Source organism: Electrophorus electricus, chromosome 24, assembly GCF_013358815.1.
Source record: "Electrophorus electricus isolate fEleEle1 chromosome 24, fEleEle1.pri, whole genome shotgun sequence".
Lineage (NCBI taxonomy): Eukaryota > Metazoa > Chordata > Actinopteri > Gymnotiformes > Gymnotidae > Electrophorus > Electrophorus electricus.
This window is the reverse complement of record NC_049558.1, coordinates 961676-979098: the sequence shown is the minus strand read 5'-3', so window position 1 is coordinate 979098 and position 17423 is coordinate 961676. Positions and strand designations below refer to the sequence as shown.

The following is a 17423-nucleotide window of genomic DNA, read 5'->3' as shown; positions in this document are numbered from 1 at the left end:
TATGAAAAATATTGCAATGTTCCTGGCCTGCAATTTAATCATAATATAGAGCAGATATTCGCAAAGGGGAGGCAAAGCAAGACAAAGGAAAAAAAAGACATGTACCTGTGTATTTGGGGGGGGGGGGGAAACCACTGATAATGGTGAGCAGAACGCTGCCTATAATTATCGATGAGTTAAAATAGGCAGCACTTTCTACCCTCTTTATGAAACATTTAAACATCTTTTAGAAGTTATGAATGCATGGTTAGAGACTGTAGTGGACTTGTTGCTGTGCTGTTAGCTGTTCTGTAACTCAGTGGGCAGATCCTGACTGTAGTAGTAGGGAGCGACCCGACAAGAATGGTGTGGATTGTCCAAGTACATAAAATGCCTTTTCAAATGACAGTTCCACCATGTTAAGTGAAATTTTTAATCCTTCAATCATCAGGACTGTTAAGAGCAGAATAATTTATATGCAAGATAATAGTAGAGAGTTTAAATAGGTCAACTGTTAAGGGCAGAATATTTTATATGCAAGGTAATATTAAATAGTTTAAATAGGTCATAGTTTAAGTTTAACAAAGTTTATATAAATACAGTTCAATGTGAAGTACTAAATAACTGACCTTAACCAATCAGGTTACATCTACATTTGTTGCCCAAACAACTTCATTTACAGTAATTATGTAAAGTCAACACTGCCTCAAAAAAAAAAAAAAAATCATTGTTAATGTACAAATACCAGGAAATTTTTAAATTTGGATGTCAACGACCATAAACATGAAGGTGAAGCAGTAACATTCAATACGAGAGAATATTAATGCCATTTATAGACTACTAAAGCAATTCCTTTCCATTGGAGTAAGACTGTTCCCTGGGAGCCCCTGCATGTAGTATGGTCATTCAGTACAAGCTAGGAAAACAACATGGTATGTTTGTGAGCAATATTTCATTACAAGACAATTTAACAGATTAAAAAGCAGCAGCATATTACTTGTACTTTTATATTAGTTGTAAATTGTTGACTTAAGTGGTCTCAATTGAAAACTTTGCAACTGCCACTGGGTTAACTTACTTAATTTTCTCCAGTTTGTGGTCTGGATTTTCCATTAAGGCTGAGAGCTGACGTATGTTGGTGTCTTTGAGGTCATTTTCACTCAGGTCCAGTTCTTTCAGAATTGCATGTTTTCCACTTAGAACAGATGCTAAAATTGTGCAGCTTTCCTCAGTGACTCCACAGTTAGATAAACTACAAATAAATTTGCATCAGAAGAATACATTATAAGCACAGGCCAAAACGCAACTATGATTGGCAAGTTTCCTTAAAACATATCACCTCAAAGTCTTCAGTTTACAATGTGGACTCTCGAGTCCAGCACACAGACTCTTCACACCAGAGTCTTGCAGGTTATTGCATCCCAGGTTCAACTCCCTCAGACATGAAAACTTTTTCCCCAGAGCAGAAGCCAGTGAGTCACAACATCCTGTGGTTAAGCTACACTGGTTCAGCCTGGTGGAAAGAAACAATTTTAGAAATCTAATACTGGCTGTCATGTAGTATGATGTAAATGTTTTTGCTTCACTTTTCAAAAGCACTCACTCTAGTTTTAAAATTGCACTACTGTGATCCTCCAGGGCAGCAAAAAGGAACTTTATTCCTGTGCCCCTTAGGTCATTGTTACCCAGATTCAGTTCTCTCAGGTGGATGGGGTTTGAAGCAAGAGCTGAAGCAAGAGCAACACAGCCTTCTCCTGTGACGCCTGTCTCTCTTAACCTATAGAGAAATTCACCATTTTGCATACTTCCCATTCACACTACAGTACAAAAGCTTTGATAATAATAAATGCTTCTAAAACTTTACCTTAGTGTCTGTAGTCTGCACTTGACATTTTCCAGCACCTGAGAGAGTGCTTTTAGTCCAGAATCTCCAATGGGATTCTCACTCAGGTCCAGCTCTCTGATGGCTGCAGGATTTGCCGCAAATGCAGAGGCCAAAACAGAAGCCCCCTTCTCTGTCATTCCACAAAATGCCAACCTGTGGAAACAGGTTTTTCTCTGGTTGTCTACATTACCACACAATCTTACATTTGCATCTACAATTCTTTCTAAGTGGATAAAACATGGAATATGATTTGTCAGTTCTGCATCCCCATTGCATCTTTTTATGACAACTAAAACATAGTTCTGAGTATTAAAATCTGATTTTAGTCAGACAAAAACAATTGGCACTACAGTCTGAAAAGGTGTTTCAGGCATGACAAAGGTTTGTAGGGGCTCTGACCTCAGTATCTCCAGTCTACACTGAGGACTTTGCAGCCCACTGGAGAGCCATTCCACTCCTGTGTCTTCTATTAAGTTACCGCTCAGGTCCACTGCTTTTAAAACAGAAGAGTAACTTCTGAATGCTGTAGCAAGTGCCTCGCAGCACTTCTCCGTGAGCAAACCATAACTTAGCCTAGAGGTGTACGGACAAACAAGTCATTTAAAAAAATAAAATAAGTGATGCCACTTTGGTCTATAGCAGTGTTTCTCAACCCAGTTCTCAGGATCCTTCTCCCTGTTTCACAGTTTTGCTCTACCATAGTTCCCAACACAGTAGGTTAAAACAAAAATGTGCAACCATCTGGTAGGTCCCAAGGACTGGGTTGAGAAACTCTGGTCTTTAGGATGTGACATAATATTCTCACCAAAGCACTTCCAATTTAGAGAGTGGATCCTTCACAACAGCTGCAAGCTGCTCCACTCCACTGTCTCCTGGGTTATTCCAGTGCAGGTCCAGTTCTTTCAGGTGTGAGGGGTTAGACTTGAGAGCTGAGGCTAGTGCAGTGCTTCCATTAGGGGTCACTCTGCAGTCCTTCAGTCTACCAGTAGGGGGAGAAGTCATTCATATTACATATTAATACAAGGTTCCTTCTACTGAAGAACAATGCATCATAATTAACTAGCAAGCAGCTCAAATATTCATGAGATTTTTGTTTTGCCATAAAGACCAGATTCACTTAATTTTACAAAAACCAGAGTACTACTAGAAGGGAAATAGGTTTCCCTTCTAGGTGCTCTAAGGACTGGGAATCAAAAACTGTAAAACAAATTCTCCATGGCACTCTTCATTAAATTAAAAAGCATTTATTTAGACATGACTACGGACAAAATCTCTCAACTGTTTCAGTATGAGGTTTCATCAAGGAAAGTCAACGTGTGACGCGTTGTCAGTCACATGTCTAAATAAAGGCTTTTTTTTTTTTTTAAATATGCGACTCTGCTTGATGAAGACTCAAGCCAAAACATGTGGAGAGACTCCCTGTCTGTTGCCATGTCTTTCATTTAATGAAGTGTGCCACAAAGCTGTCCTGTAACTTAATTTTACATTTATCCAACAGACAGACCAAAATGGCTTTTCGGTTTAGCATCATATACATGTCATCTATATGACTAGATACACTGACCTGAGTATTTCTATTTTGCAGTGTGGATTCCTCAGTTGAGTAGCTAGTATCCGAATCCCTGCTTCTCTCAGGCTGTTGTCACTGAGGTCTAATTCTTTTAGCAGTAACAGTTTTGGAATGAGCCGTGTTGCCAGAATGGCACAGCCCTGTGGTGTAATTCTACAGTATGAGAGCCTGCAGAGACAAGAAAGCCTTAGCTTTGACCATCTCTCCTGGATTTACACCTATACACCAAACAAAGCTTGTGGGTGTGGCTTTCTTTTCTTTGTGTTATCCAGTAAATGAATACAAGGTTGACTATACACCTTATAACAGAAGTAGGTGTGTGTTAATGAGCAGATGCATAGGATTTCAATAAATGTATGAAATCCATCTTTAAAATGAGCAGCAAAAATAAGCCAGTTTTGACATTAACACAAAGGTCACTATGGCCTGTACAGAATAACACTCTTTAGTTCTCATTTGGAAGCAATATATAAAGTTATACTCACTTCACCTTAAAATCATTTTTAGTTTCACCCTTTAGGAGAAGCAGGCTCTGTAAAAAGGCCCAGCTAAGGCAAAACATTAAAGGCACAAAGCTTTACCTGACTCTCTCCAGTTTGCTTTCTGCATTTCCCAGCCCCTCTGCAAGACGCCTCAGTCCTGTGTCTCCTATCGAGTTACCACTCAAGTCCAGCTCTCGCAGGTTTGAGGACTCAAGTGCAGTGCCCAGAGCTTTACAGCACCTCTCTGAGAGCCCACAGTTACTGAGTCTGAAAAAAGGTAGAAGTCCATCTGGAGGTTCATTTGGCCAGATATAAAGCCAATTCAAATATAAGAATGGATATAAGGGATTATACATCAACCTTCGGAGCGTCTTAAATCATCTTAAACATACTTTGCTAAAATTTGAGATAAATCACTTAATTTACCTGAGAATACATTAAATTTCATTACTTTTTTTTTTTTTTTTTTTTTTTTTTAACTTTGTGAAAGCAGGGGTGTGGCATCTGCAGAGAGACATCACAGGTGAATCAATTGGTAATTAAAATTGGTGAGATTTATGGAAGCCTACATATTTATTGTTTTGTTTATATTTTTGATTGATTCATTTTTGTTGTTTTTGTCAAGTGCATACATGAGTGTTTTATTGGGAACTTTACCCAAAATTGGGTAAAGGTCCATAATCCCAGTAGGCAGAGACTGAAAAGGTGATCTTGGAAAACAAAACTACAAACAAAAACTCAGAGAACACTAGCATTAGAACCAAGAACCTTCTTGAACTGACCAACCATGAAGAGAACATATAAACAAAAACACTCAACAGCAAAGACAGGGAAGCACAGATATAAATACACAGACCAGCAAGAGAGAAACAAGATGAATTGATGCTGCTATATCCATCCTGCCGGCATATCTACTCCGATAGATGCAGAACCAGTTCGCCCACCCTAGACCCAGTGGAACAGCTGAGATGCCCACATCTACACTCAAGTGGCTACTTAGACTAAACAGAATGTCATAATGCATGTACTCTGGCCAAGTTTTCCCTTGCCACTGTGGCCTCTGGTTTGCTCATTAGGGACCTGGACTCATGCATTTGTAAAGTTGTTGTGTTGAAAAGCACTATGTAAATAAATTTGACTTGATGTGAGACACAGGTGAAGGCAGTAAGAGGCAGATAAAACCGGTGGAGATGTGAAAAAGCTAAAAACAGAACCACTTAGTGTTGTGGCCATAGGAAACACACTGCTAAAGGGGAGAAACTGGAACAAGAAAATAAATAATTCAAAAGTTATCACTTTTCAACAGTCTCAATCGTTAATTGCCCAATGATTCACCGCAGCTGTGACTCTGCCCTGCTGACTCAGCCATGCCACCATATTTTCATATATACAGGACATAGCCTACTTACAAAGCGATTTCTGAAGCTTTCACCACTAACAGCAGTCTCAGGAGACCTTCATCCGATTTGCTGTATTTCTTGAGGTCAAATATATTAAGCCTATCTGCTGATGTCAGTAACACAAACACTAGAGCTGACCACTGCGTGAGGGAGAATTTGGAGAACCACTCTGAGCTCAGGTAGTGTTGGATATCTTTTACCAAAGAGAGCTCGTTGAGTTCATTCAGACAGTGGAATAGATTGATGGACTTCTCTGTAGAGGAGTTCTCCTCTATCTTTTTCTTGATGTAATCAACTGATGCTTCTAGGCTTTGAAAATTGTACTGAACCTTTGTCAACAGACCCTGCAGGAGGGTCTGATTGGAGTCCAGGGAGAGACCCAAAAGGAACCGAAGGAAAAGGTCCAGGTTTCCATTTTCACTTTTTAATGCTCTATCTACTGCACTCCTGTGCAGCTCACACAGTGCCGGCCTACTAAGATCTACCATAATGCAGCTCTTTTCATCAAGAACATTCCAATTGTTGACATTACACATGACAAACACATACACAGCAGCAAGAAACTCCTGGATGCTCAGGTGCAAAAAGCAGTAGACCTTGCTCTGAGTCATAGCATGCTCTTCTTTAAAGATCTGCGAGCACACTCCTGAGTAGATCACTGCCTCCTTGAAATCAATTCCACAGGCTCGCAGATCTTCCTCATAGAAGATGATGTTGCCCTTTTCCAACTGCTCAAAAGCAAGTTTCCCCAATTTCACAATCATGTCCTCGTCTGCTAGACCATCTTCACGTCTGTCAAAGTATCTTTGTTTAGCTCTGGTCTGAATTAGCAGAAAGTGTATGTACATTTGAGTCAGTGTCTTGGGAATTTCTCCTGCCTCTGAGGAACCCAACAATGTCTCCAGAACAGTTGCTGTGAGCCAGCAGAAGACAGGGATGTGACACATGATGAAGAGGCTCCTTGAGGACTTAATGTGTGTGATGATCCTGCAAGCCAGACTCTGGTCATTGATTTTCTTCTTGAGATACTCCTCTTTCTGGGGGTCATTAAATCCTCGTATCTCTGTGACAAGGTCAACAAACTGAGGAGGGATCTGATTGGCCGCTGCTGGACGGGAAGTTATCCAGAGAAGAGCACTGGGAAGTAGCGTCCCACCAATGAGGTTTGTTACTAGGACATCTAGGGAGACTCGCATTGTTGCATCACACACCCTCTCATTGTTCTGAAAGTCTAGAGCAAAGCGGCTTTCATCCAGCCCATCAAAGATAAAGAGAACTTTGTGGTCCTGAAAATCTCCTCTTTGAGGAATCTCCATTCTAAAATACTGAAGAAGTTCCACCAAGCTAAACTGCTTCTCCTTCATTAAGTTGAGCTCACGGAATGCAAGTGGGTAAATGAACTCCATGTCCTGATTCGCTCTTGCTTCAGCCCAGTCCAGGACAAATTTCTGTACAGACACCGTTTTTCCAATGCCAGCAATGCCTTTTGTCATCACACTGTGAATGGCTTTGCTGCTTGCATTTAAGGAACTGAAGATATCATTGCATTTGATGGGAATTTCCACAGCTGTGTGTGTTCTGGATATTATTTCAATCTGTCTCACTTCATGCTCATTGTTAACGTTACTGCGGTCACTCTCTATGATGTAGAGCTCTGTGTAAACATCGTTCAGGGATGCTGCATGATCTTGTCTCAAAACATCATTGGAAATGAACTGAAACTTTGCTTTTAGCCTACGTTTATGTTGCAGCACTGCTTCTGAGTCCCCACAAGGTACTGAACTAGGGATGCAAACAGATCGTTTCCTAGACAAAAACAAGGTATATTGTATAAAACCTTTAACAGTAATAATAAGTTTGATTTATATAGTGCCCAAGCATGCTTTACAGTAAGTAATATAAACATTTTTAGGGAATCAGGAGAAAAGTTAAGATGGGTAAAGAGAAGAGGAAAGTTTTAAGCAGTAATGAGCAGGAATGGAGAGATTGAGGTAGAGCATTCTGAAGGATCTCCCACCCATGGTTGAATGTCTAGTTTGGGGGACAGTGAGAAGTCCAGTGTTGGAAGATTTAAGTGTGCAAGTGGGATGGTATGAAAGAATAAGTTCAGAAAGATAGCCAGGAGCCAGACCATGTAGAGCTTTGAAGGTTAGAGAAGAACAACCCTGTACTTTGTCCGCGAAATGACAGGTAGCCAGTGCAATCGTTGGAGAACAGGTGTAATATGGCAGTGCGGTTGGTAGAGGTAAGGACTCTAGCTGCTGAGTTTTGGATGTACAGGAGACGGTTAAATCAGTTTGACAGGAAGGTCAAAGAAAAGAGAATTGCAGTGATCAGTGCGGGAGCAAATGAAGGCATTAGTCAACATTTTATAGTCACCATCACTGAGCGTAAGCATGCAATATTACACAGATGGTAAAATACAGTTTCAATAATGAACTTAATGCGACTGAGGAATTCAAGGGTGAGAAAAATATAGAACTGAAGTTTTTAATGACTTGGATTGGCTGGATAGCAACACCTTCAGTGTCCACAAAGAAATGCAAGACACGAGAAAGTAGTGACTTAGCTTCAACTAATAAGACTTCTGTTTTATCAGCATTGAAATTTAGGTAGTAATTAAGCAGCCCAAGTTTAAATCTAAGAGCCTGGGCAGAAGCAGAGGGGCAAGCAGTGTTGATGGAGATCTGAATATCATCAGCATAGCAATGAAATCTAAGACCATGATTGTGGTTAATCTTGCCAAGTGTGGAAATGTATATGATGAAGAGGAGCAGTGCAGTTCCCTGGGGAACACCTCAATTAACAGAGGCCATGCATGACTTGTGAGAATCCATTGCAATATATTGTCTATTGGCAAGGCATGACTGTAACCAGTTAAGGACTAGGCCAGAGATACCGACAGATGACAGTCTGGAAATGAGGAGATGATTAACAGTATCAAAAGCTGATGATAAATCCAAGAGAACCAGGATGTTGAGAAATACAGCATCGGCTGACAGCAACAAATTGTTGACAACGTTTACGAGGGCAGACTCGATGCTGTGCAGGGTGCGAAAACCAGATTGAAAACTAGTTACATAGATATATCATAAATGGTAATTTATACATATTTGTGTCTTAAATACTGAGTGTGCAGTGAAAAGGGAGAGGGTAATAAGACAATACTTTGTTAGTAATTTACCATAAGTCAGTAGAAATGTGCTTCGTCATTGATGTTGCACATTCAGGTTTTGATGATGCCCTCATACTTGGATCACAGACAGGTTCCCCAGAAAACGGGCTTGGCTGTTTACATGAGCTTAAAAACATAGACATGTCAAATTACTGTTCTTCTAAAGGTCCTGTGGATATACTACATCAAGCAATCACCAAACATTTTTAAAGATATATTCATCATGCAACAACAGGGTTTTAAACTCAAATTCAGTTAACATGAGAGATTGTGGAACTAACTTGTTGCCTTCACTCTCACCAAGTGCTAAAAAATACAAACTTAAGTACATTAAAATGTTTTTTTTAAACTTCAGTATGCTATTCCTAATAGTTTTAGGAGTAGAAATGTATGTATGTCATGACATCACTTTAACAGCAACACATGGAACAGGTGCCAGAATGAAAAGCAAAACCTTTTTATACTGATCTGAGGTCATTTGATCTCTTTACTGAAGACAACACACAGGCATTTGCATTTAAAAACTGAAATGCTGAATTAAAATGTCTAGACATCTTGACATATGTTGCTTTCCACTTCAGACAGTCCTCACTGAAAATCGATTACAGTGAACACAGTGAAATACAAATACAGCGATGGTGATGTGGACAAAGTCAAAAAGCGAAACATAAAAGAACCATTGAATTGATGCACCAGCCTGTCTCTCAAGACAAAGTCAATATGTGTGAATTTGTATTTAACGAATGAAACGCTGCATGTGTCAGAACTGGATGTGAACCACCTTGAAATGCCATCAGCATCATCTCACTATACCACATTCCACTGTGTGGTTTAGTGAACATGCCATAAAACACAGTACACATCATTACATTTCTGTCAAGAACAAAGCAACTTTCATGCCACAATGAAATGTAAATCACTGTCCATTTGCAGCCTGCTGCCAAATTTGAGGCATGGTCCATGATATGGTTCCATACAAACCACAACAGTCATGTTTGCAATTCAATTTGGCCCAAATTCCTCTACATAGAAATGTCTCCAAGACTTTACTGGAAATACTTACCTTTGTGTAAGAGAAATGGATACCTGTTTAAATTCTATTGGCTCCAATATTGAGTTGGAGCTTCTGACTGAAACACAGCTTGGTCCATCCAACTTGGCCAACCTTGAATGATAAAATATATATATAGGATGTCAAAACAAATGACTAACATGTTATTAACTGTATGATCTCTGTTAAACAGCAAAAAAGTTAATGAAACATAGGATAGCCAGGTCTGTTTTCAGTGTTTTGTAGGTGCTACTCTAGTTTTGTCTGCCTCACACTGCTTGGACATACTTTCACAAGCTTTCTCTTTCTCCTCCATTCACACTGCAATATCCAACTTGGCTGAAATAAAACCCTGCTAGAGTAGCTTTTTCGCAGAGGACACTGTTACTGAGTGCAGCTTACATTGTTCCTATGCGACTGTTACTGAGTGCAGCTTACATTGTTCCTATGCGACTGTTACTGAGTGCAGCTTACATTGTTCCTATGCGACTGTTACTGAGTGCAGCTTACATTGTTCCTATGCGACTGTTACTGAGTGCAGCTTACATTGTTCCTATGCGACTGTTACTGAGTGCAGCTTACATTGTTCCTATGCGACTGTTACTGAGTGCAGCTTACATTGTTCCTATGCGACTGTTACTGAGTGCAGCTTACATTGTTCCTATGCGACTGTTACTGAGTGCAGCTTACATTGTTCCTATGCGACTGTTACTGAGTGCAGCTTACATTGTTCCTATGCGACTGTTACTGAGTGCAGCTTACATTGTTCCTATGCGACTGTTACTGAGTGCAGCTTACATTGTTCCTATGTGACAGATACAACGTCTCTAGCGGTGACAAATCACAAACACCAAATAAATAAAAGGAAATGGTCAGATCTATTAAAAACATCGACACTTGTTAAACATCCGTGCATGGCATATGTGCATCTGAGCAATTCTTTCTGACTGCCTCTCTGTGTGTGTGTGTGTGTGTGTGTGTGTGTATATATATATATATATATATAAATATAAAAGCAACAGGAAAAAACATTTAAAAAGGTTCACATACGCAGTTCTCACCTTGGCACTTTAGACAACGGAGCACATTCTCCATGGTGCGTCATTGCAGATTGTGTGCTGCAATTATTTGTACCTGGTATACACAAATAAAGTATAAGTTCAGCAAATTAGTCCATGGAATCCTGGCAAATAAATATTTCTCAGCATCAGTCACAATCTTAGAGTGAAGGCCAAGAGTAGCGCGTGATTACAAATGCTTGTAGTTCAAGAGTAGTGCATAAATCAGAGAAAAGTGGTTCAAAAGGCAGAGGTTAAGGTACTTGACTTGTAATCGGAAGGTTGCTGGTTCAAGCCCCACCACTGACAAGTTGCCACTGTTGGGCCCCTGAGCAAGACCCTTAACCCTCAATTACTCAAGTTGTACTCAGTCATAACTGTAAGTCGCTTTGGATAAAAGCATCAGCTGAATGCCATGAATGTGAAAGTCATTTCCCCAGTTATTATTAGGTGGTCATGTGCAAGTGTATGTTGCAACTGAAAGTAAGAAGTGTTAAAGTCATGGAGGACAGGCTGGTATGAGAGAAAACTGTCCTTTTTTGTGGTGAAAAAATATTAAGATTCTAACACCTTGGCCATGCTGTGTGTCAGGGGGTCCATTGGCTAAAGGTAGACATGGCATAGCAAATGTGTTAGAAACTATGTAAGTAAAGGTCCCCAAATTAGATCACTTGCAACCAAACGTGTTTTTGCCAGTGTGGTTAGGTTACTTAAAAATGTGCCATGTAGCTTCTTGTGCTTAGGGATGTGCCCCAAATGTTTTACTTTGTTTTTTCAAATGGGATTTATGATGTTTATATGCTGCACTGATGTGATCCATGTTTTAGTGTCACACTTCATTGTTGTTGTTTTGGTTTTTTTTTTATTATTATTTCAAAATCAAATGCCAATTCAGAAAAAGGCTTTACTGCAATCTAAAGATCATTAATCTTTCATTACTGGGTGAGTCCGGGAGCGTGACAAGACTCGTTGCAGCATTACCAACTACAACAACAGGAAAATCAGTTCTAGTGAAACGTTTCAAAAGCAGCCCATGTCCTTTTTATCCCAATAGGCTCTGGGTTATCTAATCTCACACAGCGGCCAAAAACATTCTTTCCAACGCGAGGCGACACCTGCTTGGAAAATCATGGAGATTTGTAGGACTAAAATTATCAGCCGAGTGCAGAGTTAGGAGAAACATAGCAGGGAGGAGGGAAATACAATTACACATGATCACTGAAAAATAATTTATCCAACGACCCCATGTAAAATTAATCCCGTCCGAACAGTGTTTTACACTGACCCACGAGAAGTAGCCTCCAAAATCCAAGATCATTTGAACAAAAAATTAAATAAATCTGCGTATGTGAATGAGTGTACGTTCAGTCACATCCGGCAGTTTTAATGGCTAAAAAATGTGGAATTTTTATATGAAAGTACAATCTCTTGACCAAATGAATACATACTCACAGATGGAAACGAGATAGATGCAGACCAGTGTTGATGCGTTAAAGTGTAAGGTGCCACTTTTTAATTAGATGTCACCATTCCAGCTCGGGCTGACCTGGAAAAGCCGCCTTGTGTTCAAGTCTAATTAGGGTGTGACGCTTGCCAAATATCCCCGCCACACACGGAAGTTTGGAATGAATTTACGTAACATAACGTCACGTCAAATTTCATACGTTAAATATTTTTGAAGAAATCAAACCAGTCTAAACAATGTTACTTGCAGGCTTGTACGTGCTGTCTCAAATATCCCTGCAACAATTAGCTCTATATAAAAAGGTAAATTACTGTTCAAACATGCAAACATCGATTTCAGGAAGCGAGCCAGTTATCCCATTCACACCTGATTAGCAGAAGTTTTTCAGTCAGGCCACAGAATATGGCCAGCCTACTCGCTTTCATGTTAAAAGTGTGTCCCCAGAGATTGACTCGAAATTCTACATTTTTGGTCGATCCTAAACACACTGAGCACAAACAATGAGTCACCGGTTGAGGGCAATATTGACTGATTAGTACATGCAAGTCTGCGCCTTTGTACGCAAGCACAATGCAGTGGAACAACATTGATAAATAGCCTATTTAATCTGACACCAGTTTTTGAAGAGATGTGTGAGAGCATAAAAACGCTAATGTATAAGAATTGAGACTATAGAATTTCATCATTCTGATTTTCTGAATATGGCATATGAAACTACTGGCAGAGAGATTGTTCTTTTTGCTTATCTGATGTAGGCTCAATTACAGATTATTAAATGGTCTGGTAAATGTCACAAAAAGGTTGTGACACAATACAGAAGTGCATTATAATCCTGAAGTAGGTTAAAAGAAATAATTGTGTGTGACACTCTGAATATACCATGTCAGCCTTTATGCACAACAAAACTCAAGGGGTGATTGCAAATACCCTTGACTTAAGTATTATACCAATTTAAACATGTAAATAGGCTACTTCAAAGAGGACCTCACCTCTGTAAAATAAGATAATGTATTAACAGCTATCTTTCTACATTTAAATGGAAACTTGTAACTATGGTGATAGTACCCAGATAGCAAAAATTATCTAGCCCAGACCTGGCGCAGATCCCACATAAGTTCTGGTCTGGATCCATAAAACGGATCTGGTCTAGTGGCTTTTGGCACAATGGGCCAATACCGACATGGATCCAGTCTCTATTATCTGGACCAGCACCGAACAAACACCAGACAAGAGGTCACAGGTTTCTTTACCAATACGGCCCAAATGTGGGCCAGATCTGTAATGCTTATTTCAGATCTGGATTGGTTTCAAACCAGATCTGTATAATTTCCATTAATTTAGTTACTTGAATTCAATTTACTTCATTAAAATGTGTGAAATTATATGAATACTGTGTTATTATACTATCTAGATTTAAAATATGAAAATGTTTCATATATTAAAGTATTGTTTATCCTATTTTAAAATGTGAACACAATATTTTATTTAACTTAAAATAAGTTATAGTATAAACAATAAATCATAAACACCAGCCATTAACCAGATTACTTTCTTATTCCACACAACATACAGAGCCAGAGAACTTTTCATTCGCAGCTTACTGTATAGAGCTTCCACTGAGACCCATATATTAATTGACATGATGATTCATTGCTTATGTAGGCAACCTACCAAGAAGACAGAAAGAAGTAAATTTTATTTGTGAAACATCAAAAATAAAATAGTAGAGTAGCTATGTGATCATCTCTTTCTTATGACTACATGGTCCCTGGTAATTACAGCTGTGATAGTAAACCATTAGATATTATCTAGATATATGCCTGAATGGATCTTAAAATATGATCCATCTTTTTTAACAATGTATTGTTGCTACCATATCTCAGTATTAATTTTAATGTACATTATTGTAACATTACTGTATACAAAGTAATTTTGGAACCTTTCTATTGGTACAATTAAAATATTCAGACAAACCTGTGTTAAATGTTATATCTACACATTCACTGATAACATATTTTATGTGTTTATTCTATTTTAAAGTATTTTGTATTTTCCTGTATTCATGCCATAATTACACTGTAAACAGTATATATATGTTCACCAACAGACATAAAATATGATTTTACATGAATTATGAATTTAAAATGTAAAGCAGAGAATAGGATACAGGGGGAAAGGAGTGCACAAATGAGACGGAGCACACTGATCACACAACACTGTCCTATACAGAGAGTGATGGAGGCCACATGTAGGTTACAGTGGGTCAGGTGAAAAGCTCTCTCAAGCTTACCTGTAGGGAGAAATGGAACAGTGCCAATACTGTATGCTTTAGTATTCTCTAGGCAAAAATGGGCAAATACCCGCTAAGAAATTAGTACAAACATATCTGGTGATCTCTGAATAGTTTAGCTTAGGGGTGTCAAACCCATTTTTGGGCCACATTCAGTCGAATGTCAAGTGTGTTGGAGACAAAAAATAAAATCAGTTTACATAAGTTAAAGACACAAACATTGCTGGACGATCATGAAAATTGTAGCTGACGATGAGTTCCATCTAAATAATTATGATTAATAACCTAATGCGTTTTTTCGCTCATTTTATGAAACTATTAAATTTCAAGTCTAAAGTGATCAATAATTGGCAATTTAGTGTTCTTGCTTCTTAGCTGGTAATATTTAGTAGCTCCCAGCAACAGCTCAAAGTCAATCAATAAATGAAAAGCCTACCATTCTGACTTTTTCTTTGTAAGACCCATTATGTAAAAATAATTGTGCCACGCCTATTGCTGGACAGTGTTAAAGTGTCGGGCCAAATGCGCTAGACATATGTGATTGTTAGGTGCATCCGGAGCCGTTTGTTGTCTGGGCCAACACAGAGAAGCCAGACGCCTTCAGAGTCAAGACGTTCAAAAAAGTAAAAGGATCCAGTAAAAGCCTCCCACTGACGGTCAAAGGTTTGTCGGCCTCACAAGACAACTACCTGAAAAGAATAATGAAGCTTAAATCTGTCATCAATGTGCAGATACCAACGGTTTGTCTATTCGCTAGCAAAGAAGCATTAAATGAAGGCCGTGAGTTCAGCAGTGCGCGATATAAGCGGCAGGTCGATGTCGGTTATCCATCACAGACAACCGAGCAAACGGAGCACGGAGATTTAGCCGAGGAGAAACGGACAAGAACAGTGCCTTTTGCCTTTGTGCCCAAGAACTATGTGCGTTTGGAGGAGAATGGTAGCCGACAGAAGGCGGAGGAAAAGAAGTCTAAGAGGAAAAAGAAATACAATAAATGCAAAAAGGCAAGTTTACTTGAATATTCAAACTGACGTGCCTGGCCGTAGTTGAAAAACCAGATGTATTAAGTGATGCTACAGGGACGATCAGGAATTTTCCCCTTCAGTACGGCATTGTGCTAAATAATTTGTGGATTTTTATATACTGCACTTAAATTAATCTACGTGATCCTATCTTGTGAGCCCATTTGCCTGTCATGAGCTGGAAGCACAAACGGGCTTAATTTCATTAACGTATAAAAAAATACAGTGGATCAATTTATTTAAAAATAAGGTTTTCTGAAGTGACAAAAAAAAAAAAAGAAATTTAGTCCCTGTTTGTTTATTAACCTTATTACTGGTACAGAAAATCAAAATATCTATAGTGTCAAATAAAATGCGATTTTAATTCCAAAAGGTAGTGAAGTTTCTTTTATATTAAAAGTGGTCTTAATATTTATAAATGAGTGCTTCGGGTTGTAAGTAAGCTTGTTGATTCAACGTTAGTTTGACTTTACAATGGGATCACTGTTCATAAACGTGATTAAGTGAAGGTTTTTGGTTATTTTTGGGTGGAGGGTGTTGGAGGACTTTTTCCATACCACAGAGCTTTCTGCAGAGGTCAGAGGGAGATGGAGACTTCCACTGTCTGTGCTTGTCCCAGAACAGTCGTGTGTTCCATGTGCCTCTGACATCAGCTGTCCTCTCTTGGTGCTGTTTCTTTTTTGTATACAGGCCTAATGCCATTTTCAGTTCAAGCTTCTCAGTATCTGTAATGTCACAGTGGGGACGGTTTATTTAGATTTTCAGAGTGGGGATGCACGTATGCAAGCCCCATGCAGGTTTACCATTGTGAGCAAGCGGAAACGTCCCTCCAGAACGTTCCCCTGCATCCTGTTTATGACTTCATAAGTACCTGTTTCATCTACCTCTTTTTCATACAGTATAGCACTTACACTCTCTCTGTTTTCTAGAATGTGGGGAAGGCTCTGCGCTACAGCTGGAAGTGTCTAATGTTAGGACTTCAAAACCTGACAGTGGGATATTGCATCCCTTTAACTGCAGCTGGCACATTCTATGCAGAATTCCAAGGAGGAATGCCCATGAGTTGACAGAACTGTGCCCTTTTCATTTATCGCCACTGTTCATAAATGTTCTACTTTTAATGCTCTAATTAAATACATTATATTTGAAAAGAAAATTGCATTCAAGTATTTCATTGTATGAGTAATCTGACCTTTTGTGCCTTGTTTATGTGATTAAAATAAGAATGTTGTTGTTGCATGAGTGTTTTTGTTTGTTTGTTTGTTTATCAGTGTTCTTTGTTTTAATCAAAAGTATTGATTTGATGGGTCAGAGGCAAAAAAAGAGACAGCTTCAGGGTCCAAGGTCTACGTGTATGTCAGTGGAGATTTAGGATACAGTGTCTAGTAGCTATTCTGGGAAATGGCTGGGGAATGATTTAGAAACAGGAAAGGTATAGAGAGGAAGACACGAGTCAAAGCAGGAAGTGCTCCCACACAAAACAGAAACTCGGGGTCAGTTATCACAAAGTGTAGTATCAGCATCAGGCTGGATTATAATGAGAATTGATTAGATAAATTCATTAAAAATAATTTAGAACCCTGTTTTTCTGAAAGAGGAGCTGAGATTTGTCCCATAAGTCAAGCTTTTTTATGGTAAATTCTAAATATCTTGGCTGATACTAGTGAAGTTCACTGATGACACAAAACGGGATGGTGTGTCCAACACTGTGGTATAGCCCCTTTACAGCCTAGAGAGCCTCTGTCTAGCTTCACCATCTCAAAGCAAAACTGTTACCCATGATAAAATGATTTGTTTTACATGTTTGTGATCAAACTGTTAATGTTATAAACATGAAAAGTATGTTTGCCAAACAAGGTGCGTAATATGTGCAGTATTCATGAAGTAGTACACAGCAACCTACACGGAATACTGTGCTGATGTAATCACTACTTCCTTTGCATATAATAATTATGGTTTTAAAAAGTTGGTGAGTTGATGTTTAATGAAGTAACACTTATTTTGTAACTGACAGTTTGTACCTGTAGACTATTTTCAAGTTTTAAA

At 38.9% G+C, this 17423-nt stretch overlaps 2 protein-coding genes across 2 annotated transcripts; one reads left to right on the top strand and one right to left on the bottom strand.

Moving 5' to 3' along the window:
* Positions 1 to 149: 149 nt before the first annotated feature.
* Positions 150 to 12165, bottom strand: nlrp12l (NLR family pyrin domain containing 12-like). Its single transcript, XM_027025830.2, has 14 exons — positions 12053 to 12165; positions 10604 to 10676; positions 9555 to 9656; positions 8501 to 8617; positions 5326 to 7122; positions 4016 to 4183; positions 3429 to 3602; positions 2670 to 2843; positions 2264 to 2437; positions 1844 to 2017; positions 1583 to 1756; positions 1319 to 1492; positions 1058 to 1231; positions 150 to 895 (listed from the first exon to the last, which is right to left on the bottom strand). The coding sequence occupies exons 2-14, from the start codon at positions 10645 to 10647 to the stop codon at positions 886 to 888; spliced, it is 3456 nt and encodes a 1151-aa protein (XP_026881631.2). The 5' UTR covers positions 10648 to 10676; positions 12053 to 12165; the 3' UTR covers positions 150 to 885.
* Positions 12166 to 13245: 1080 nt separating this feature from the next.
* Positions 13246 to 16614, top strand: si:dkey-126g1.9. Its single transcript, XM_027025829.2, has 3 exons — positions 13246 to 13305; positions 14904 to 15359; positions 16307 to 16614. Exons 1-3 carry the CDS (start codon positions 13246 to 13248, stop codon positions 16442 to 16444), a joined length of 654 nt encoding a protein of 217 aa, XP_026881630.2. The 3' UTR covers positions 16445 to 16614.
* The last annotated feature ends 809 nt before the right edge of the window (positions 16615 to 17423 follow it).

Bases quoted from the DNA above. Each gene is read 5' to 3' on its own strand.
- si:dkey-126g1.9 (XM_027025829.2), top strand. From the start codon at position 13,246: ATGGATCCAGTCTCTATTATCTGGACCAGCACCGAACAAACACCAGAC. The intron at 13,306-14,903 runs GTTTCTTTACCA...TGTGATTGTTAG, and splicing joins CACCAGACAAGAGGTCACAG to GTGCATCCGGAGCCGTTTGT. The intron at 15,360-16,306 runs GCAAGTTTACTT...TCTGTTTTCTAG, and splicing joins AATACAATAAATGCAAAAAG to AATGTGGGGAAGGCTCTGCG.
- nlrp12l (XM_027025830.2), bottom strand. From the start codon at position 10,647: ATGACGCACCATGGAGAATGTGCTCCGTTGTCTAAAGTGCCAAG. The intron at 2,018-2,263 runs GTCAGAGCCCCT...CTGTTTCCACAG, and splicing joins TGTAGACTGGAGATACTGAG to GTTGGCATTTTGTGGAATGA. The intron at 1,493-1,582 runs GTGAGTGCTTTT...TCTTTCCACCAG, and splicing joins AGTGCAATTTTAAAACTAGA to GCTGAACCAGTGTAGCTTAA.